A 23,259-nucleotide genomic window follows, 5' to 3' on the forward strand; every position below is an offset into this window, starting at 1 on the left:
GAACTTGTTACTGAAATGTGCAAAAATAATTCTTGGGCTATTGTAGCCGTGTGTCATCAAGCAGAAAGTAATTGGCAATAACTGTTTATGTTGATCACAATACTGCGCTGAAAATATGCAGAAGGCAGATTCTGCGTAACAGTCATGTTATTTGATATTATTAACAATATAATCAAGAACTAAGAAACTCATCAATAGAGCAGAACCATGCTAGTAGTAGTGTGGCTGCTGGTAAGACATTAACAGTGTGTGTTCCTCGGTAATGGACACATTTCTGGAATAAAGGGGATTATTCTTATTTGTAGCGTTGATTCCATGAACTGAGATATTTGTTTGACAAGGAAATACAACATTTATGGTAAATTTCATTAAGTAACAAATATGAAGGTAAGCTGTAGTTGCTATCCCTCGTCCGTGGAACAGGCCTTTGTAGGATTTTCTTGAGTTCGCACAACAAACAATTCATATTGTACAATTTCGGACTCTGAAAAACAATACAGAGACGGCTAAGAATTCGGTATGTGAGCCGGGCTATGGCTCGCGTGCCATCGCTCTCTCGCCTGGCTGCACACCCTCACCCCAACGCCACGCCACGCTGTCTGAGCGAGAGGAGGGGGAAGAGGGGGAAATTCCTTGTGCGCCGCATTTACGAGGCAGTGTAGTCACACTGCATACGACATGGTTTCATGTTTCTCAATCACAAACGAAACAAATTTTCAGTGTTATTTAGTTAATTTTGGCACGCTGAACACAAATTTTTGTCTCGTATAAGAACTCCGCAGACTTTGGCAGTCACGCTGTCAATTCATCGTGACTTATTTAGTCTTTCACACACTAGTGTTTATCAAAATATTTTATCACGTTTGATACCTCATTATTCAGACAAGGAAATTCTTCCAGAAGAAAACAACATAGACCTCCTGGACAGTTTTAACGGAAAAGAACTTCTCTTTTAAACAGGAAGTACATTGCAGATCAATCAGTTCCGTCTGCACATGCACCGAACAGCTTTCTGCAGAAACGGCAAACGGTCCCGAAAACAGAAGAAAGGTTAGCAACGTCCTCAAAACGCTTAGAAAACTAACCTTGTAATTCTTTCAAGGCCACATTGACTTCTTAAAAGCTCACGTTTTCTCTCATGCCAGAGAGCTTAGGGTAAACAGAGGTTTATGGTTTTGTTTTTGACAAAATTTGTCCCTTCCACAATGCGATTTTCTTTTTAAATCGAGAAAATCAGAAAAAGTTGTTTCTTACCGTTTAATTTCTTATTGGGAGAAATGTGAAGTCCACTTAAAATGTGGTCTGCAGTCCATTCCAGATATTCTAATTTGCGTTCCTGCTCTTCAGCTTCATTCATAAATTCAATAATAGCGGTTAATCTGCCAGGAAGTTTCAATAATAGCGGGTTATAAATGGAAAAATCGTCCCGGACAAGTCCACCGACATAACCAACAAGTAATACAGGGTGTACATAAAGTCGGGAACACTTTCAGTTATTTATTGCACAAGAACCAAACATTGTACAGATATCATACATATGTCATTTTTTTGGAAATTTGCCGATATTCAGCGCTAGTCGCAAACACGGCGCGTTCAGATGCGGAGCGAGCGCTCTGTGTGTTGGAGTTCGACAAAGACAAGTGTGCTACAGCTCTTCTACGGATGTTTAGAACCAAGTACGGCAAGAAGCCACCATCAAGGAAGGCCATTTACCACTGGCACAAATGCATTGAATTTGAGCGTGATTCCCCAAAGTTAAATGTTTTTGTGCCTTGTCACGTCGAAAACTGTACGGGCCATTCTTCTTCGCCTAAAGCACTGTCACAGGATATCCCTACTTGGACATGTTGCAGCAATGACTGAGGGCTCAAATGCAATCGGACTCTCCGTCCATCATTCAGCAGGATGGGACTCCACCCCATTTTCACCGTGAAGCTCGTGGGTACCTGAACACGGAGCTGCCGCATCTATGGATCGGCCGTGCTACAGAAGGATACAGCTGTTTCATGAAATGGCCTCCCCTATCAGCAGATCTCACTCCGTGTTACTTTTTTCTGTGGGGACACATTAAAGATATGGTGTATGTACGGCGTCTACCACGTGATGTAGCAGAGCTCCGGGAGAGAATTCGGGAAAGCGATTGCCACAGTCGACGATGCCCTGCTGGGACGGGTGTGGCACGAATTCAAATTGGTTCAAATGTATCTGAACACTATGGGACTTAACATCTGAGGTCATCAGTCCCCTAGAACTTAGAACTACTTAAACCTAACTAACCTAAGGACATCACACACATCCATGCCCGAGGCAGGATTCGAACCTGCGACCGTAGCGGTCGCGCGGTTCCAGACTGAAGCGCCTAGAACCGCTCGGCCACTCCGGCCGGCGGCACGAATTCGATTACCATATTGACATCTGCCGGATCACTCATGGTTCGCATATCGAATGTTTGTAAAAAATCCTTTCAGGGTTTCTCATCAAAATGGAATACGTATGACGTCTGTGCAATGTTTAGTTCCAGTGCAATAAATAATTGAAAGTGTTCCCGGACTTTATTTACACCCTGTATAAAAAAATCTCCGTACTGTTCATTCAGTGCCATCGAAAATTGTTGCAACTGACAGTGGAATAATGGGTGCGACTTCAGAAAATTTACTATTCGTGCAAGGAGTTTCACCACGTGCTCCTTGCCTGCAGATTTAACACAAAGTGCTTCTTGATGATAGAACAGTGAGTCCCGTCAGATGATCGTAGTAATTTTTGTGCTCTTTCATCGTCAACTGTGCAGTAATGTCGTCCAGTACCCGTCGATTACGCGACCGTATATCGCATAACAGATACTGATAGTTCTTATCTTTCTCTTCTGTTATTCCCATTCATTTTTAAAATGTAGTAATGACAAATCGGTAGCTGTCTCTTTTTGTGCAAACAGCCTCTGGGCCTGTGAAGTTCTTTTAGACCACGAACAAGTAGCTAAGGGCCGGCCGGAGTGGCCGAGCGGTTCTAGGCGCTTCAGTCTGGAACCGCGCGACCGCTACGGTCGCAGGTTCGAAACCCTGCCTCGGGCATGGATGTGCGTGATGTTCTTACGTTGGTTAGGTTTAAGTAGTTCTAAGTTGTAGGGGACTGATGACCTCAGAAGTTAAGTCCCATAGTGCTCAGTGCCAAGTAGCAAAGGGTTAATAGCGCTGACTCCACGATTCTGCTTAAATTGTGACTGCCGAAAAATTTTGCGACGCAATGCTAACTGAAACGTCGCGCTGTACAGAGTACTTCCGAGAAGTACCGAGCAAAGGGGAGATGGGCCGAGCCGCGGCCCGCACATCAGTTTCTCATGCCGCGGCGGACCGTGCCATAGTACACCACATGAGGCGATGATGACGTCCCCGATTGGTATGCCCGATCCCCTCCTCTTCCACCCCCACCCCCCTCGCATACAGTATGAGCGTGGATAGAACCAGCAGTCAAGCCTGCAGCTTAACAACAGCCCTGTTGGCGGTTGGATTTGTGTTTTATCATGAGGCGACGTGATCAGGTATCGTCGTCACTCTCAGCACCCACGAAATTACTGGTGCTCTGAATGCAACAGTTTCTCTTGTTATGCTGCGACGTTGAGGTTATTACAGTGTGTCACAATTCTCCCGGACTGCATAAGGATGTGAAGGCATTTGTCCTTGATATTATTCACTGATAGTGTATACCCCTCAAGTGAGCATTTAGAAGCGCAGAAAAAATAATTTTGCCTTCAATATGCATTGCCTCCAAAAGTGCGTGACAATGTTACGGCGTAAGGTTTGCCCATGAGCGCCCTGCAGACTTTGACTATCACTACTTCGCTAATACAGACAGATCGCGTTCGAAATTCTCATGGATTTTGTACACGCGATTCATAGGCATCTCAGCAAATTGCTCTCCGTATGTGGAATGATCTTGGTTTAATATTTTGAAGAGAGAAGCGCAAGGCCATAACGCTTCCTTCCAAACGAGAATGTTACAGCTCCGCTGTTGTTATTTCTTTTTATAGAAAAGTAGGGATATCTCCCGTTATTTTGTAGGTTTTATCATATTTCCGAGCTCCTGTGGCGTTATTGTGAAATGGCTTCCTACTACGCCGAAGCGAAAGCGTCCGAAAATCTTCGAATTTGGAGCTGTGTCACGCAAAAAATTAACGATTTATCACAATTAGAAATATTTTTAGGGGTTAAGTTCTTCCGTTTTTACTTTCTGATACAATCTTTTTAGTCTTCATCATGAAGGAAATTGAACCATTAATTACACACTCATCCTCCGCGCCATAGTTACTAGTAACGCAGTTTTCCTATGGTGACTCCTTTAAATTATGTATAATGACTTGAAGAGCTCTATAAACTGGAGGAAATGTCTCACACTATATATGTAAATCTTAGCTACAAGCAAAAATAGATTCAGTGGAATGGCAGGACACTCCCACACTTCTGCTGATTATGAGATTAAATACTAAACATCTATGGTCATCACTTTAATGTTTAACACACGAGGACTGAATCAGGGTAGTCTAGAGCAGTTCTCGTAAAACCTTTTTGCTCAAGAGTCAATACTGACGTCGTGGAGCAGCACCTCAGGCCGTATATGTATCGATGTTATCACTGGCTATTAACTTCAGTTAATTAGTATATTATTCTGAGCTGACAAAAGTCATGGGACACCTCCTAACATTGTGTCGGACCTCCTCTTTCCTCTTGCCCGGCGTAGTGCAGCAGTTGGACCTGGCACGGACTCAACAAATCGTTTGGAAGTCCCCTGCGGAAATATTGAGCCATGCTGCCTCTTGAGCCGTCCATAATTGCGAAAGTGTTGCCGGTGCAGGATTTTGTGTACGAACTGACTTTTCAATTATGTCCCATAAATGTTCGATGGGATTCGTGTGGGGCTATGTAGGTGGTCAAATCATTCGCTCGAATTGTCCAGAATGTCCTCCAAACCAATCGCGAACTATTGTGTCCCAGTGACATGTTTGGGAACATGGAAGTCCATGAATGGCTGTAAGTGGTATACAAATAGCTGACCGTAATCGAGGACCCAGTCTATTCCATGTAAACACAGCTCACACCGTTATGGAGCTACCACCAGCTTGCACAGTGCCTTGGCGACAACCTGAGTACGTGTTTTCGTGAGGTCTGCGCTACACTGTAACCCTGTCATCTGAAATCGGGACTAATCTGTCAGGCTACGGTTTTCCAGTCGTCTAGGGTCCAACCTACAAGGTCAAAGTTTTCTTAATGTTTGCATTGCGTATATTTTAAGTCAACCGTCGGTACCAGCGCAGTATTCACCTATAGGGATGTGGGACCGGCTAGAAACCACACCCAGGCAGGCCGGCACACCGACCACCGTCCTTTATCTACGAGGCGGATTCAAACCGGGTCGGCACACCTCCCCGTCTCGGAAGAGAGCACTTTAACGCCTGTGGCTGTCCATGCGGTTACTTCCATATTAATCTAGCATTTGTCTAGTAACAATATGGCTAAGGAGTCACATAAATTAGCCCTACAGCATTAAGCCTTTATTACACTATGTCCCGATATTTTTGAGACAAAGCGCTTCTTTCTAACTTTCCCTCCTTTGACGTATTTCAACTTCCATCCATAACAGTAACAGTCATAGTCATTCACAATTTCCGTTATTAATGAATAAATGTGTCAAAACAGGGATAATACATGCGACATTAAAGGTTTTGTCTTAGTGAAAAATGTAAACAAGCAGACAACATTCCATGAGAGTAATGTGACAATCCTGGGTTAATGTTTGCGGCTTGAACCCTACACTACACTCACTAGATAGATTTTCCTACTCTATGGCCTCCTCGAAGGACCTGTATCAGAATTCGCCTTGCCTGATTTTGCGAAACTACGGACTACTTAGTTGATAATGACCACGTGGATTTGCACCCCTCTTCTGTAGAATACAAGTCCAGTGCCGCCTTGTTCTGTGCACGTTTTCATTGCAGTGCTTCAAGCTCCAAACACTGCTGTTCTTGAGGCATACAATCGCCACTTCAAGTATCAGAATAGTAGTCCATATGAATGAAGCGTTGTCTTAAATTGAAGTAGCTTGATATCAGAATCTCTGGAAGCAGTTCAACATCAACTTGATTTGTTGCAGCGACATTTACCTGCTTATATTTAGGCTGTGCGGTAACGTGGTTGTGTCGATTTGACAAAAACGGGTCGTTCGTTCGACCGCTGCTAGTCATGTATAGCTTAAATTTAGCGCAGTACATGAATATTGTTTAATGAACTCAACATATCTCTTAGCCCCTTGTTTCAGCGCGTCACCACCTGTTGTAAATTACATGGCTGTCAAGATCTGTCTCCCTGACAGTTCACAACCTGCTCTCTTGTAAACGTTCCTACTTCCGCCAGATGGTGAGTAGTATGTACAAACACATCATTTTTTAAAATCGTTGCCACAACCCAGTGGTATCCCTCGTACTCGCTGTGCACGTGCTCCTGTTTCAAAGTACAAGGCGAGTAAATAGACTAAATTAATTTCACATAGTTACGTCAGAACACCGACATTTGTCACAGTAACACAGTTTCACCACCGTTGCCACGTAAACATAACGAAGGTATTCAAACTACATAATAGGTACTGGTGCATTATCAAATACCCCCTGATCAACTGTCTGTGTTCCAAATCTTCACTCCGCAGCCCATCGTACAGCGTATGATACAGGAAACAAAGTGTATCAGTTCTAGCCGGCCGCGGTGGTCTCGCGGTTCTAGGCTCGCAGTCCGGAACCGTGCGACTGCTACGGTCGCAGGTTCGAATCCTGCCTCGGGCATGGATGTTTGTGATGTCCTTAGGTTAGTTAGGTTTAAGTAGTTCTAAGTTCTAGGGGACTGATGACCACAGCAGTTGAGTCCCATAGCGCTCAGAGCCATTTGAACCATTTTTGTATCAGTTCTATTTCCCCCTCTTTCTTAGTCCATTCATGCGTGATACGCAGGAACAAAGATTGTCGGTACCTTTTTGCAACAGCCCGAAAATTTGCTCATATTGGCATTGTAGTTTTTACGCGAGATGTACACTGATGAGCCAGAACATTATGACTTGCATATTGGCGACCTCTGGCAATCAATACAGCAGCGATTCTGCGTTACATAGATTTGACAAGTCATTGGAAGATTTCAGGAAGTATTGGCACCAAATGGATACACACAGGTCATGCAGTGCCCGGAATTAGTGGACCAGTAGTTTGTGGGCGCGGAGCTGGTGCCCAGTGGGGTACCAGATGAGTTCCATTGGGTTCAGATCACACAAATGTGGTGGCCAAGACATCAACGTCAGGTCAGTATCATGCTCCACAAACCACTGTAGCACGATTATGGCTCCATGACTTGGGGTGATCCTGATGGAATATGATCTCACCGTCGGGGTAAACATCAACGTGATGAAATGCAGGTGGTCCGTAATATTGTTCCCAATGGCCACAGCTTATGATGCCGCCTTTAATTACTACCATAGACCCCATGGAAGCCCAAGTGGGAGGAGGAGATGACAACGAGGTCATTAGAAACGGAACACAAGCTTGGAGCAGGGAAAGATGGAGAGTGAAAGTGGCCGCGCCCTTTCGAAGGAACCATCCCGAAATTTGCCTTAGGATATTGAGGTAAATCACAGAAAACCTAAATCAGGATGGCCGGACGTGGATTTGAACCATCGTTCTCCCGAATGCGCTATCCCGCTCGTTGGGCCCTAGTGAATGTCTCCCACACCATGTTACTGCCCCCATAGGCCTGCGTCCGTAGCGCGGTGAATTTAAATAATGAATACTGAATCATATCATCAACCTCCTCTATTTTACCACATATTTCGTGTTAATGATCCCATTTCTTGTGCGGAAAGCATTAAACGTGTGGTGCCTAGTCGCTTCCACCTTCCTAAGTGTAATTCATAGTGTTCGGATAGATTTGATCGGCCTGCAGTCTTCTGAAGATGTCCATGCGCAAACAGCAGCACGCAGGTCGTAGACCTGTTGTCTTCAGACTGTAATGAACTGTTAGCGAGGAACTGATGTTCCGTAAATAACTGGTTCGTTCAGTGTATAGTGAAGCCACTCTTTATTTATTGTAGCAGAACACGAGAAAGAAACTGCAGGTTGCAAACTTAACAGATACAGACTGAACATTTCTAGGTAAAATTTACTTTAGACGGACTCTACCACGCAGTACGTCTACGTCCCGTGACTACACCTTCCGATCTGATTAGGCACCACTACTTCACTTGGGAGCCCGGTCTAGGCGAGAAGCTTCGTCTGCCTTTTCGTTCAGCGTTTGTTTTTAATTTTGGTTGTTATTCTGACTTTTAGAAATAAGTGGGCGATAGCTTGCTATTTAGACATACCTAATCCAGCAAGTTTAATACATCAATATTAAAATATTAATAAAAGAAATTCAATATTTTGACGCGCAACCTCTGAAAGTATCAGCCAATCTTATTGATAGACTACAATTCTGGCGGTCTTTCCCACGAGAAATGCACCATGTGCTACTGGTACCTCACACCACTGATTACATCATATGCTTAATGCTGGAGCCTCTACTGCTCGGTGGAAAGACTCCTGGAGCTAGATATGATGGCTGCTAAGGCCAGAAATATCACAGCGTATCGAGATGCGACCATCGATGTAGTGTAATAAGAAATGTGATTATCCTACCGGGCAACATGTTTCCTTTGTCGCCTATATGCGATTTCTACGTCCTTCGACCATTTTCCATGGACTGCACTATAGTAGCCCGTGAACGAGCAACCATCTTCGCCTTTTCAGAGATGCTCGTTTCCAGGCTCGAGCCATAGCATTCTGTCTTTCCCAAAATAATGCTAGCAGATTTCCCAGTTTTAGATTCTTCGTCAAGTCGCTAGAATGATTCTCCATTCGAATCTGCTCTTCTTATACAGTGATCAGCCAGAACATTATGACCACCTACGTAGCAGCCGGTATGTCCACCTTCGGCACGGATAACAGAGGCGACGCGTCGTGGCATGGAAGCAATGAGGTCGTGGTAGGTCGCTGGAGGAAGATGATTCAACATCTTGCACACACAAGTCACCCAATTCCCGTAAATTCCGGGGATGGGTCGATGAGCTCTGGCGTCACGTTCAATTGCATCCCAGTTGTGTTCGATTGGGTTCAGATTTGGTGAGTTGGTGGGCCAGCACATCAACTGGAACTTGTCACTGTGTTCCTCGAACCATGCCATCACACCCGTGGCCTTGTGACATGTCGCATCATCTGGTTCAAAAATGCCATTGCCTTCGGGAAACATGATCGTCATGAAGGGGTGTACATGTGGTCTGTAACCAGTGTGCGACACTTCTTGGCCGTCGTGGTGTCTTGTTGGAGCTTCACCAGATCCTTGGATGCCAACATGAATGTTCCCCAGAGCATAATGGAGCAGCTCCGTCCCAGTACAGATGTCAAGGAACTGTTTCCCTGGAAAACGACGCATTCGCTCCCTCCCGTCGGCATGATGAAGAAGATATCGGGATTCATAAGACTATGCAACTCTCTGCCGCTATGCTAACGTCCAGTGTCTATGGTTACGTGCCAATTTTGGTCCTAGTTGCCGATGTCTTGGGGTTAATATTGGCTGTGGAGGCCCATTGTTAAGACTGTTCGGTGCACTGTGCGTTCACACACATTTGTACTCTGCCCGGCATTGAAGTCTGATGTCAGTTCCGCCACAGATCGCGGCTTGTGCTGTTTTAACAGTCTGCGCAGTCTAGACGTCCGACATCTGGAATGAGGAGTGGTCACTCAACACCATGACATGTGGACATGGTTTCAGCTTGGTTTCGCCACGTGTTGTAGAGACTCATCACAGCATCCTCGAACACCCGACAGGTCGTGTCTAGCCTCCGGGCCATTACAATCTGCCCTTGGTAAAACTCTAATAGATCGTACGCCTTCCCCAATCTACACAGGGACAGCACGCTCACTGTTATTACATGCACCGTGCGTATATCTGATTAGCAGTCATTCTCCGGCAGGTGACGTTGTTGTCGCCAGGACACGTTTATATCGATAGTAAGTTGCTGGTCATAGTGTTCTGCTGCCCAGTGTATACTTCTCTTACCGCGTCACGTACCTGCAACGCCATGCGGCAGCATTCGGTCTCGTGATCGACAAGGGTGCTTTTTAACTCGACAGTGTCAGTTGACTCATTATGGAATGTGGGCTCTCGGAATTTTATGAGTAAGGTTGCCCGCTCGTGTCTATTGTAACGTCTCCCACTGCTGCTCTTTGAGCTGTTCTGTGACATTCTCACGCTTACTAAACTAACTCGTGATGAGTCGTGTAAATATGCTTTGAATTTTTCCTCTTTCGTTAATCCCACCTCGGTAAGGGTTCCATACCAACGAACGATACTCAAGGATTGATCGAAGAAGGGGTTTGTTAGCGATCTCTTTCGTGCTCCAGTAATACTTTTTTCATTGGTTCTCCAATAAATTTTAAGCCATGTATCATTAAATTTATGTGGTTGTTTCACCTTAAACGTTTCCCGAGAGAAACTGGTAGAAACTTCAATGTTGTGACTTATTCCCGTGAGTGGTTGCCAGTTATGTAATCAAATTACGCTGACGGAGAAAGAGTCGCAACAACAAGGAGTGGTGTGACATAACAAAAAAAAATTGCACGCGTGTTTCTACATCTGAAAGATGTTATCTATTCAAATTTCGCTCATTCGTATGAATGTGGCCCTGATAGTTCCACTGTGAGGACGCAAATCAGCTTTGGTTTAAATACACGCTGTAACGGTCGTGAGAGTTGAGTTACCTTAGAAATTGGACGTGGGAAATTTAGGTTAGTCAAGAATGCCTTTAAGACGACAAACACGCCTTTATCAACACACCTCACAGCTTGAACTAGGTCGTCTTACAAGGATATGAGAAGCTGGATGTTACTTCTGCGATTTGCAGAAGATTTGTCAGGAATGTAGCCACGGTACGTGGTTACTGGCAGAGGTCGTCACGAGGATGTACCCGGACGACCACATGGTACTGCCGAGAGGGAAGACCGTAGTGTTCGGCTGATGGCTTTGGCACATCGTACTGTATCTGTAGCAGCAATTTGAGAAGCAGTTGGCACCACAGTGAGACGCAACGAACTGTTACAAATCGGTTACTTAAAGGACAGATTGGAGCCAGACGCCCTGTTGCGTGCATTCCACTGACCCCAAACCGTCGTCATTTACGACTTCAGTGATGTCAAGCGAGAGCTCATTGGAGGTCAGGGTGGAGGTCTGTTGTATTTTCTGATGAAAGCCGGTTCTGTTTCGGCGCCAGGGATGGCCGTATGTTGCTTAGGCGGGGGCCAGTTGAGGGCCTGCAACCAACCAGTCTGCGTGCTACACACATTGGACCTACACCTGGAGTTATACTCTGGGATGTGATTTCTTATGACAGCAGGAGCACTCTCGTGGTTATGCGCCACATCCTGGCTGCAAAAGTGTACGTCAATCTAGTGATTCGATCCGTTGTGCTGTCATAAATGAACAGCATTCCAAGCGGTGTTTTCCAATAGGATAACGCTCGTCCGCATACCACTGTCGTAACCCAACATACTCCAAAGAGTGTAGGCATATTGCCCTGGCCTGCTCGACCACCAGATCTGTCTCCAGTCGAGCAGATATAGGATATCATCGGACGACAGCTCCAGCGTCATCCACAACTTGCATTAACCGGCCCTATACTGAGCGATCAAGTCCAAAAGGCCTGGAACTCCACCCCACCAATTGATGCCTGGTACCTGTATAACACAACGCATGTACGTTTGCAGGCTTGTGTTCAACATTCTGTCGGTTATACTGATTGTTAATGTACCAGCCTTTCACATTTGCAATGGCGTATCTCGCTGTTGCATTAACCTGTGATCTTGCAATGTTAATGACTTAAATACACTACATAAGCAAATGTATTTCTGAAATTTCATTACTCCTTGCAACTTTTATTCGGATACTTTCATCTAACCACGTTTGTTATATTGTAGGTAATTTTGAGGTAATTTTGCATATCGAAACTCAGTAGAATGTATTGCTTTCGTTCCTTGGTGTAGGTACAGTTATTTTGTTGCCTTTGCAAGTGCGGCCTGTGGGTCGCAGCGTTGCTGGAGTGGAATGAAATGAGTGTTTTTGTTTGCCCGCAGTACTACGCAGCTGAGATGAGCCGGCCCGGCAGCCGCCGCGAGGGCTGGGGCTCCGCGGAGGCCACAGAGATGGTGCTCAACAATCTCTTCTACATCACCGCCAAGGTCAGTCACGTACCTTACTCTCAGGCTTGTGATTAATACGCTGTAGCCGGGCCTCAACGCCCACAAACATATGTAGCTTTAAGCACCTTGTGGAATGAGTCATGTACTGTCGGTTAGACATTCTTCCTGGGAAAAAAGGAATAGAAAATTGACTTCGAAAAGGCCAAACGCAACTAAAAATAAAACTGACTAAATTTTTTCTAGCAATAAAGAAATAGAACAAATTTTGACAGTCTTAAAACACTTACGAATTTCATGTGATCATAGATTCCTAGGACGCAGAGTTATCTTGGCTACAAAGGTAGAAATAAACACACACATCACGCTCGAAGTTAGCAACATAGATTATGAGAATTTATTTAGGAATGGGGTGGTATGCCAGACTCAATTACGCAAACACTTTCAGCATCTAAGAAAATGAAGCTTATATTTACGAAATCACAATAATTATTACAAGTAATGAACACGAAACATAGATGGCCGGGACACGTATCCACCAAAGAAGCTTTCAGCTGGATTTCAAGAGTTAAAGAAAGATCAGGACGACTTCCACATGGAAGATAAGTAGAGTACATTGGAAAGCATCCAGAGGCGATACGGATGCATACAGTTGAAGGCCGTACTGTTAGATGAAGTCAGGAGAAATGATTAACGAGAAGTGGATGTCAAATGGCCACCGCCGCTGCTACTGCTGCTCCTGTTGTTGTTGTTTCTGCTACTGCTGCTGACGATGACGACTACGACTACGACGATGACGACGACGATAATTAAAAACTTATGTGGATACGCTTGTAAATTCAAGTTTGACATAGAGCATTTGGTGCAAGCACGCTTAATGTAATTTTCGAAGGCATTTTTAACAGTGCCGTCCGCATAACTGGTTCTCAGGTATGTAGTTTTGTGCAAAATTTTCCAGTACGTATTCTACTTCATGCTGATAGAGGCAAGCTTCATTTCAGTAGAGGCTTCGCCGCGCCACTGTGCCAAGCTATCTGAAGCATTAAGTCGGAAGCTTATAGTGATGATATGTTTTTAACAAATATGTGTGGCCTCTTACCCTACCGCAGATCAGAATGTTATTACTGAAAAGATAAATTCTCTCACAATCAACTACACATGAGAGAAAAATTAGGAGATAGCTGTAAATCTCGGGCTGTTAGAGGTAATGTATTTAAGACGACACTTCTATATTACAGATACGTGTTTCAGGCCTACATAAGTCGTTCCTGTCTCAAGATAACGCATTGTTACTTTCCGTCTTTCGTGTGATGCCATAGTGTCTCTCACGATTGTTTCCTACCATTACTTGTGACTAAAGGTTTAATTACATTTCCTCCCCACTATCCCAACCGCACAGGTATATTTTCACCTCGGTGATTCAATTAATGTGCGAATAAGTTTTTCTTTTGTTCCGGTAACCAGTCTTTTCGCCTCACACGAAGCTTCCTTTTTTAGTGTCACAAGTTAAATTCGGCCAAAGCACGTGCACTGTCGTTGTCCAAACTCAACATATCGAAGCACAAAATATTTGCTGTTTAGGTTTGTTTGGAATGTTTAGAGGTGAAAGGACTCTGTGCATACTTGTGTAAAATGCATATAGTTACTTCTGGATGGAAACGGAACACTAACCCTCGGCGTTGACGAGCATCGCAATTTACGATTCTCAGGACGTCAGTTCTGAAAATTGGCAATAGTAGCGGCTCTTTCCGTTGTCGCAGAAGTAGTCGTACTACTGCTCTGAGTTACCAGCCGTCCTTTGACACGTCAGAAACGACCGACGCGGCCACTCCAGAATTGTGTGGCACATTATGCATATGCTTAAGATACTAGATAACGAAGAGTCGTAAACTTTTGGCGTCTGTCACTGTCAACACTGACTGCTGTTTATACAGACTGATAAGGTTTTATAGAGGAACCAGCTTCCTTCAAGGAAAAGCAACGTTACTACATAAGGGTGTTTTGTTGGTCGCTTTGTTATGGCTGCGCTATAAGGGCTATACTACTGGAAAAATACATGCCTGGGCCGCAGGAATCATAAGGCGTTGTGTTCTTATCACTAAGCCTACTGCGATAACAAGGGCGTGATGGTGATGTGTGTATAGAGAGTGCGCAAGGAAATGTTACTCGTACGCTTCAGAGTTAAAAATTTACTACCGCATTACCAAAACTCAAAAATTAAAAATTAAATACACAGAAATGAAGTCGGGATCAAAATACCCATTACTGATTGTGCAGGGAAGTACAGATTGCAATGATGTTATCATAATGAAGACGGAGAAATGTTAAACAGTTCTGCTCAGAAGTATCAGGCAAAAGATCAGATAGAAGGCCAGGGAAACTGTGTTTAGAGATAGTGAAACCAAAGGCAGAGAAAAAAAGCTAGAACTGGGGAAATGTTGTAAATAAAAAATGTGCTATAACAGGAAGAAACGGGGAGTACTTGTGCTCGTCATCTCGTAAGCTGGAACTGGGTAACGATGATGATGATGATGTGTACGTAGTCGACGTTGCTTAGACACGCCAGTGCGATGGTGTACCGACCAGAAGGCCTGGCGATGGAAGAAATTTTCATTTCTAGCATTTCGTTTGCTGCCGGAAAGGCGGTAGCATGCAGATCATTTTTAACAGTCTGTTGCCAGTGTCTCGTGTTAAGCAAAACTCCTCGCAGTGCCTCTTAGGGGGCTCAGGGGATGCTGTTGATGGTTGTCAGCACGGCAGATGGCGGCCTCCGTGGTGCTACGAGAGAGGAATATACTGTGTGCTTGCACAGGGTTTCATCCTCTCATTTGTTTCCATTTCATATTGATGCATAATAATGCACATGTGAGTGTACAGGTACAAGCAAACCACGGGCCTGCAAGTGGTACAGGTACACAGTGTGATTCTTATTAACGTTTAAAAACCAACGAAACGATGTAGATGACGCTGGGACAACTAATTTTATGTAAGAGACATGGGGCCAGAAAATTGATGACAAATGTTGCGCATCTGACGTTACTAGTTGACATACTTCACAGCATGTGCAGCGGTTGGGTTTGTCGAGCCTAATCTCGCTGATAGTGGGCGGTGCTACTCATCAGCCCGACAGGCTACTCTGTTTTCGTAAATGTAAACCGATTCGTCGTAGCCTCGTGTTACCACTGCCACGAGCGCTACCGTATGACATTGGATAGTGCAAGAATGAATGCAGAGTACCCGTGTGGAGCAATGTCTAGAACTGCCCCTACCACCGAGGGCAGGCAAGTACGTCATCTGGTGACATCACATGTTCGACATTTATCATCCACTTTTGTAGTATTTCCCGACTTTACAGCCCCATGTATCTCAGATTACTTGTCTCAGCGTCATCTACGTCGCTTCGTGGGTTTTCAAACGTTAATAACAATCAGCCTGTGTGCGTAACATGCTATGCTAAAGAACGAAGTGAGAACCTTACGATATACTAATATTCAATGTGACATGGGCTTAAAATTAGTTTCAAGCAAATAATTGAACAGTAACAATCGACGCTATAAGACAAATTTGTTTGATAAGTAGTAGCGGCCAGTAGCGCTGTGTAATTGAGTTTCGTGGCGACCAAGAAGAGAACGAAAAAGTACCTGATCTGTTATCAAGGACCGTTTCTATTAACCCCCTGTAGCACGCAAAGTTTCCTCGTCGAAATATTTTTAATAGCATGCCAAGAGTTTTACGGTGCCCTCGTCTAAATGCTCTTAATAACATGCCAGAAGTTTATACGGTGTCCTAAGTAAAATCACGTTACAGGCGACGTCCTGATCGTTCGTCCAGGACCGTGGAGTAGAAATCTAACTTCCAGAAATTTCAGGCAGAGTGAGGGTTGCATAGTTGGAGTGTGATGCATGTTATTAAAATAAAACCGGTATTGACTATTTGTTTGGACTTCTTGTGCATCATGAATTAAATTACTCGTGTGTGATTTATTTACACTTCCCTGGTGTCACTGTCATATAATTATTGCGCTTCCTGCAGTCTGGTTCACTGTGGTGAAGTGATCCTGGAACGGTGTGGGAGAGTGGAGGAGGCAGGCCCAGATTGCGGTCATTGTCTCGCAGCACTGCAGCTTCCAAAAGGCAACACAGTCCATTATTGGTATAAGTCATTGACGTGGCATTGTTTTCCTTAAATTACAATAGTATCCGAGATGATGTGTCATTTCGGGCCGGCCGCGGTGGTCTCGCGGTTAAGGCGCTCAGTCCGGAACCGCGCGACTGCTACGGTCGCAGGTTCGAATCCTGCCTCGGGCATGGATGTGTGTGATGTCCTTAGGTTAGTTAGGTTTAAGTAGTTCTAAGTTCTAGGGGACTGATGACCACAGAAGTTAAGTCCCATAGTGCTCAGAGCCATTTGAACCATTTTTTTGTCATTTCGGACAGTGACTGTCGCATGTGAAACGATGCTTAAGGAAAATGTTCCATTTATTAAGCTGTGGAAAATGGCTGTAGGATACCCATATAAACCGGAGTGTCCTTAAATCTACTTGTAGCGGGCACAATGTACCTGAAGTAATCAGTGAAGTTTTGTCGGACGCGCATTTGGGGCCGAGCTAAGTACGGCTGGGCTGTAAATTTCATTATCTGCTCGTCGTCAACATTCAGCGTCCTATGACATAATGCGTTATACTTATATATTTATTGACGATAGTAGTAAAAAAAATGGTTCAGATGGCTCTGAGAACTATGGGACTTAACATCTATGGTCATCAGTCCCCTAGAACTTAGAACTACTTAAACCTAACTAACCTAAGGACATCACACACATCCATGCCCGAGGCAGGATTCGAACCTGCGACCGTAGCAGTCTCGCGGTTCCGGACTGCGCGCCTAGAACCGCTAGACCACCGCGGCCGGCACGATAGTAGTCCACAATTGTAGTAGATGAAAATGAAAACTTTTCTCTGTCTAGTTTTTCCCAAGTTTGCGTCAGCGACAAGTGCGCTACAGAAGAGAAAAATAATAACGCAGTAAATGCATTTCAGTACGTCAAAACCTAACATTTCTTGCGCAACGGTTGATTACGATCATTGGCGACACAGAATTTTTAGAATACAATTCAGCTGCCATGCTACCAATTCCAACACCTGTCACAATCGATTTGTCGCGGTTGCGTATTTTCAAGGATAACTTCAGCTGTTCTTATGACATTGACGCGTTTTCGCTTTCCTGTTTGCCGCCACCCTCTTTACCGGCAATTTCACAGTGTAGAGTGAATTGTACCGTGGAAAGCGAATTGTTTCTTACAGTGCCAATGCGCTGTACTCTCGAGATTACGCCCTGCCTATAGTGCAGTGTAGTGAGGCCCTGGTAGGAGAGCGAAGAGCACCGGAGTGTGCATTAGCACGCACAGCACCGCCCCCGTCGCTCCGCCGCTTGCAGACGGTATTTCCAGGACTCGGAGCTCTCTTCCCCGCTTACACGACTCGGGCGCGCGGGATCACTGATGCGGCCTGCTCTACTGGAAGCATTCCGCGGACTGTTTGCCGCCTCCTATTTCACGGGAACGCTCTACTCTCCTTTCGCGACGCGCAGTTCTTCCTACCTTCACGTTTTATACCACTCTATAGCATCCGCAACAAAGTTCGCGGACTGCCAGCGCCAGTGTCACCAGCTGCCATTTTACATTACACAGTAAGTGGCACACTTCTGAGGCAGTCAGCATCGTATGCTGTGTTGTTGGAGTATGTCATCATCACTGTCATCATCATTAGCTACAGGAGCAGCAGACAATTGACATTCTCTGCTTGATAAAGCCATCCTCTAGGTCCTACTGTGAATTCCTGTCTACCTCTGCACGCGCCGATCTTGTTCCTCCTTGCTTCCTAATTCCACATTCCCACCTTCAATTTGGTAGTCGTTCCGGTCTTTGCTTGCCTGTAAAATTCCAGAAAGGAGCTTCCTTGGTCCATCTACCACAAATTCGCGTGATCATAAGTTCCACCAACCCTCATTTCATTGTCATTACATTTATAATTACGTTTTCCACTTCAGACTTTTCTCCTATCCATTTGTTTGTTCGCCTCTCTCTCTCCTAGGAATTCCTAGCGTGCATCATTCCATTGCTCGCTGATAAACCCTCACTTTTTGAATGGTTTTCGTATTAAAATCCATGACTTACTGACATAAGTCAGAACTGCTAGGGCAGAGTAATTGAAGACCTGAATTCAAGAAATGGATAAAGACCACTTTTTGTAAAATTGAATTTCTTCATAGATTTGGCTACATAGATATGGTCTCTTCTGTCGTCCAGTGTTTGAATTTTTTTACAAATGTTGCATGTGATGGGTAGATGATATTTAAATTCAGTGACCCTTTCTTAGAGTGCATGAAGCAGATAATAGCCGGAAGTATGTGGTTCTTCTCTTCGTCAAATTCGCGTTTCCATTGCTGGGAAAGGACTGAACGTTCTTGGTTCTTCTCTTCGTCAAACTCGCCTCAGTTTCCATTGCTGGGAAAGGACTGAATGAAACTGTATCCATCTTAAATCATCACACTTAAAATGACATATCAGATGATGCTGCATATGGTCACAGATAACTGTGCAGTAGAGAATAAAAATATCTGGTGGCTCAGCAATTGAGCACACTGGCTCCATCAAGGTAGATTTATGAAAAATTGCAATTTTCCTCAGTGTGCCCAGTCATGTATGTCCTGTGGTCATGTATTTTCCCACACTGGGAAGATCAAACGGAGGAAAGAGTATATTTTGTACCAGAAGAATGGTATGATATTGTGTCATCAGCGCCCAGTAAATGCACTCTAGTGAAAGTGCAACAGGAGATAAAATTCGATTTTAAATCGCATCTGTTGCTATTATTCAAGAATATGATTACGAATGTTAGTAAATCATATCACAAATTCATCTATTACACCAAAAGATTCACAACATATACCTAAACAACCTCCGAAATTTCGTCGGTGGAAGTGTGGCCATGCTGCATACCGTCATTGTAGGTGCAGAGTGAGTCGATGGAGTGAATAAAACGTGTTAGAACTGGGGTCCAGCAAGTTTGTACATTTCATAAGGAAGATTTCTTAGGACTTACATGTGCCAAAGTGCCGTGAAATGAAAAAAAGAGCTCCAAGGAACTACGAAAACGGAACTTCGCGCTGGTGGTCTAAGAAATTTAGTATTAGGGGCGGACGAAATCTATAGCATGCTCTACGAATCAAGCGACAGACTTCTGGTCAGTTGTTACAGAGAACATCCGTTGCAGTTAAAGTATAGAGGTAAGAGACAGACGGATCCAATTATAGCTGATAAACCATGTTTTTCGAGGTGTTGCTGCTGCCCAAAAGCCAGTGACTACAAGAAAGAATGAGCGACCTTGCGTGGGCTAATGAAATGTGGAGAGTCGTTTTGTTGAATCATGAGTAATGGGCCACTGTCAGCTGTGTGTGAACCCGAGGGATTCCTAGTGGACGATGACTACGACCAAATGAGTTTGTCGTACCGACAGTGACGTTGAGCGTAAATTGTGTGATGATGATGTGGTCTGTTTTTGGTTCGGGTCGAATCTTGACTTTCATAATCGATCAAATGATAGGCGGTTTTCAACATTTGAAACAACAGAATGACACACTGTGACAAGGTCTGGAATCGAATCACTCCGTTACAAGATGACAGTGATTGTGTTCAAGGACAAGTAAGTATATTTATTAAGATGCTCGAAGCTCCATCGTAATTCCCAGCGAGCATAATTTGGAATGAATCACAGTGTATGTTGCATCAAAGGCATGAACTGCTATTATTCAACGCTAGGAAATAATGTAAGCAAATTTGATCATTACTATATCAGAACTTAGTGGAAAGCCGTCCACGAAACCTTGAACAGTCAGTGTCAGCGATAATTCGTACATGCCAGTTGATACGTGACTTAAGTCTTTAAAACAAACCACAATGGAAGTCCGAGAGCTACCAGCCACTTTCGTCAGTGGCATTATAATTTAGATAAAAGAAATGGATTGTTGATGGCAATGATTGTCCTTACTGTGAAGTGCGATGCTACTAAATCTTAATATTAATTCTTACTTACAGGATTTGTATATAATTTATTAGTTTTTAAATTACATGTTAACGCATGGGCATGCGTTACGTAACAGACAATGAGACTATTTCACGTTACGTCATAGATTAACATTCATATCGATGAAGTGATTTTTATACGTGTTGTGGAATAACTGAATTTATGTTTTGTCTTGCAAAATAATTTTGTTTATACAGCATTTTATGTAGTCGTGTATATTTCTTTCAAGTGGGTGAACTGGAATAAAATGCTGTCAAAATCTTGTCTGTGACGGTTTATCGCCAGCGTGAAGTAGTCAAAAGTTGCCATGTGCTAAGGTTTATGCTTCCTCATTTGCATCCGTCGCTAATGACATCGATGTCGATGGGGCGTTAAACCGTAATCTTCCTTCCTTCATTTACTACAGTCAAAGAAAGGGCGACTGTATTCACATTTTACCGTATCTCCCGTAAAACCGATCACCACGACGGGTGCCCCGAAATTGCATCGCAGATAAAAATAGCTTGGTAGACCATCGACGAATAAACATGTGTGAACTAGCTGTGACCAAGACCCTATCGGAAGAACGAGTACGATATACTGAAGAATTGACCATGAGAAAGCTTTCTGCTAGTAGTGTGCAACATTTGGATGCTGAACAAAACGAAATACGAAACTAATTTTTCTGAAATTTTTGGGCTGTTTTAAAAATAATCTAACTTCTTTGTACAGCTGTTTGTTACTGTAGCTAAGACATGGGTTCTCCACACCACAAGCTAAACAGCTATCAAAGCGATGGGCAGAAGGCAGTATCGCTGCAGCACAAACGTGTGAAATCAATTTCATCAGTCGGAAAGTTCTTTTATTAGTTGTTGTGTTGTTCTGGGAAGCGAAAGGGACTTCTGTTACTTGCCAAGAGTAAAATAATTATTGGATTAGTTTTCAAAACTAGTTTTATAGCCGGCCGCGGTGGTCTAGCGGTTCTAGGCGCTCAGTCCGGAACCACGCGACAGCTACGGTCGCAGGTTCGAATCCTGCCTCGGGCATGGATGTATGTGATGTCCTTAGGTTAGTTAGGTTTAAGTAGTCCTAAGTTCTAGGGGACTGATGACCACAGATGTTGAGTCCCATAGTGCTCAGAGCCATTTCAACCATTTTTTTTAAGTTTTATATTAGGATAATGCTTCCGCCCATAAACTAGCGTTGATTAATTGGAAAAATGAGCAATTGAGCTGTTAGAGCATATACTGCATTCGCTGGCTTTGGCACCCGCTGACTTACATTAACCCTGCATCGAAAAAACTTTGGGTCTGAAGAACATTTTATCTGCCGTTAATAGGTAAGAACAAATGTAGACTGGTATTTAGCTGATCAGCTATAATTGCAGTTCACACATGGAATCTAATCACTAGAAAATCTTCAGTCAATAGCGCGTTGACCTGAGAATTCACTACACGGAAAAACACATGCATGTTTGACGAGCAGTCAGGTGAAAGTTACTCTTCCTTTCAGAGTTTTTGTGCCTATTCTTGTGTAAGATAATCTTAGTGTGTCAGACTAGAATATCTAGTGATGAATACGAGTCGTGGGCTTTATACTTGGGGCTTTATACTCGTTGGCTTTATACTTGGGCACTGGGCTACGTTACGCCACGCTACTTGCGGCGGTTGAGCCTGCCACGGTCTGTACCAGTGCGTCCACCGCGATAAGAGCCAGGCCACGAAAAGCGCCACCCTGCGGCGTGCGCAATTTGCGCCAATTGTGCTGCCTTATCGATCGATTCATTACGGCGGTGAACGGCAGGCTTCCGATACCTTCCCTTCCCTCCCTTCTTCCACTCTCTCGCCCACGTCCCCCTTACCGAGGGAGGTGACCGCTCTAAGTGTCGGAACCTGTTACTTGAAGTCCAATAGTAGCTATTGGCGCCTCACAAAGCAACTTCTCAGTTAAACAGATTAATAGTCCCTGGAATGATACAGTCACGGATACTGAAGCGCTCACTAACGAGACATTGAAACAAAGTAGATAGTCACAGTAACTCGAAAACATTACGAATCCAATTTCAATTATGCATTAAAGTGTTTTCTGAAAATGAGGCTACCCGAAGACATGGCGTTATACTTCGCTTACTGCAATGGAAAATTAGATCTGAAACGTACTGGACTAAGACAAGTGGTTAGTAATTCGCAACGTAATTTATTGTGAATTCCTTGCGTCACAAACAGATAACTGGTAACAAAAATTTCAAGTGAGGCTCTTGAAAATTCAGTGTGGAATTTACGGTGATTTGTAGTCGATATTTACGTTGTGAAGATCAAATGCTAATGTACTACCGTTTATGCGGGTGAATGTGAACGAACACACTTGTGTGAGCATTTTGATCCGCTTTACAGAATCGGTTGTTTTCTTATCGATTCTCCTTTTGTTTGTAATATCTTATCAACCGTAGCATTTGCTTAACAAATTAGTCATAACTGGTAATCTTATTACTTTGAAGATATAGTGTTTTCCTGCTTGGCATCTACAGAATCGAATTTGGTTAAGACATAAGACTACTATTCGGTACAACGTGAAAACATGGGGGGAAGGGGGTGGGTGGGGGGGATGGTCAAGGTATTGACCGCTCATTTGTCCGTTATTGTTATTTTCCCTAAATCAAGCAAATTCAGGTATGGTTCCTTTAAAAAGGCCAGGGTCGATTACTTACCTCATCATTCTCCAAATTACCTAGTTCTGTGTCTGAAATTGTCTTCGTGTCAATAGAATGGAAAAGACGAACTTCTCTTCTCTAGCCTAGTGTTCGAAGCGATGTGTTTCGTTCATGAATTACACTTCTTTAGGGTACTTCCAGTGCATCTCAAACTTCATACTGTGGCAGTCCGCCATATATCGGTCCGGATAACCTCAGATATTGTATGTGTGTGTCTGATTCTAACGACTGATCGAT

At 43.9% G+C, this 23,259-nt stretch overlaps 1 protein-coding gene across 1 annotated transcript in view; it reads left to right on the plus strand.

The window, feature by feature from the left end:
• The window catches only part of LOC126469923 (protein furry), a 1,144,124-nt gene that overhangs the window by 780,977 nt on the left and 339,888 nt on the right, over positions 1-23,259 (plus strand). The window contains exon 27 of the mRNA XM_050097322.1: positions 12,188-12,292. Coding sequence (XP_049953279.1) covers positions 12,188-12,292 — 105 coding nt within the window. The remainder of the gene's footprint in view (positions 1-12,187; positions 12,293-23,259) is intronic.

This window comes from Schistocerca serialis, chromosome 1 (assembly GCF_023864345.2).
Source record: "Schistocerca serialis cubense isolate TAMUIC-IGC-003099 chromosome 1, iqSchSeri2.2, whole genome shotgun sequence".
NCBI classification, from domain to species: Eukaryota; Metazoa; Arthropoda; class Insecta; order Orthoptera; family Acrididae; genus Schistocerca; species Schistocerca serialis.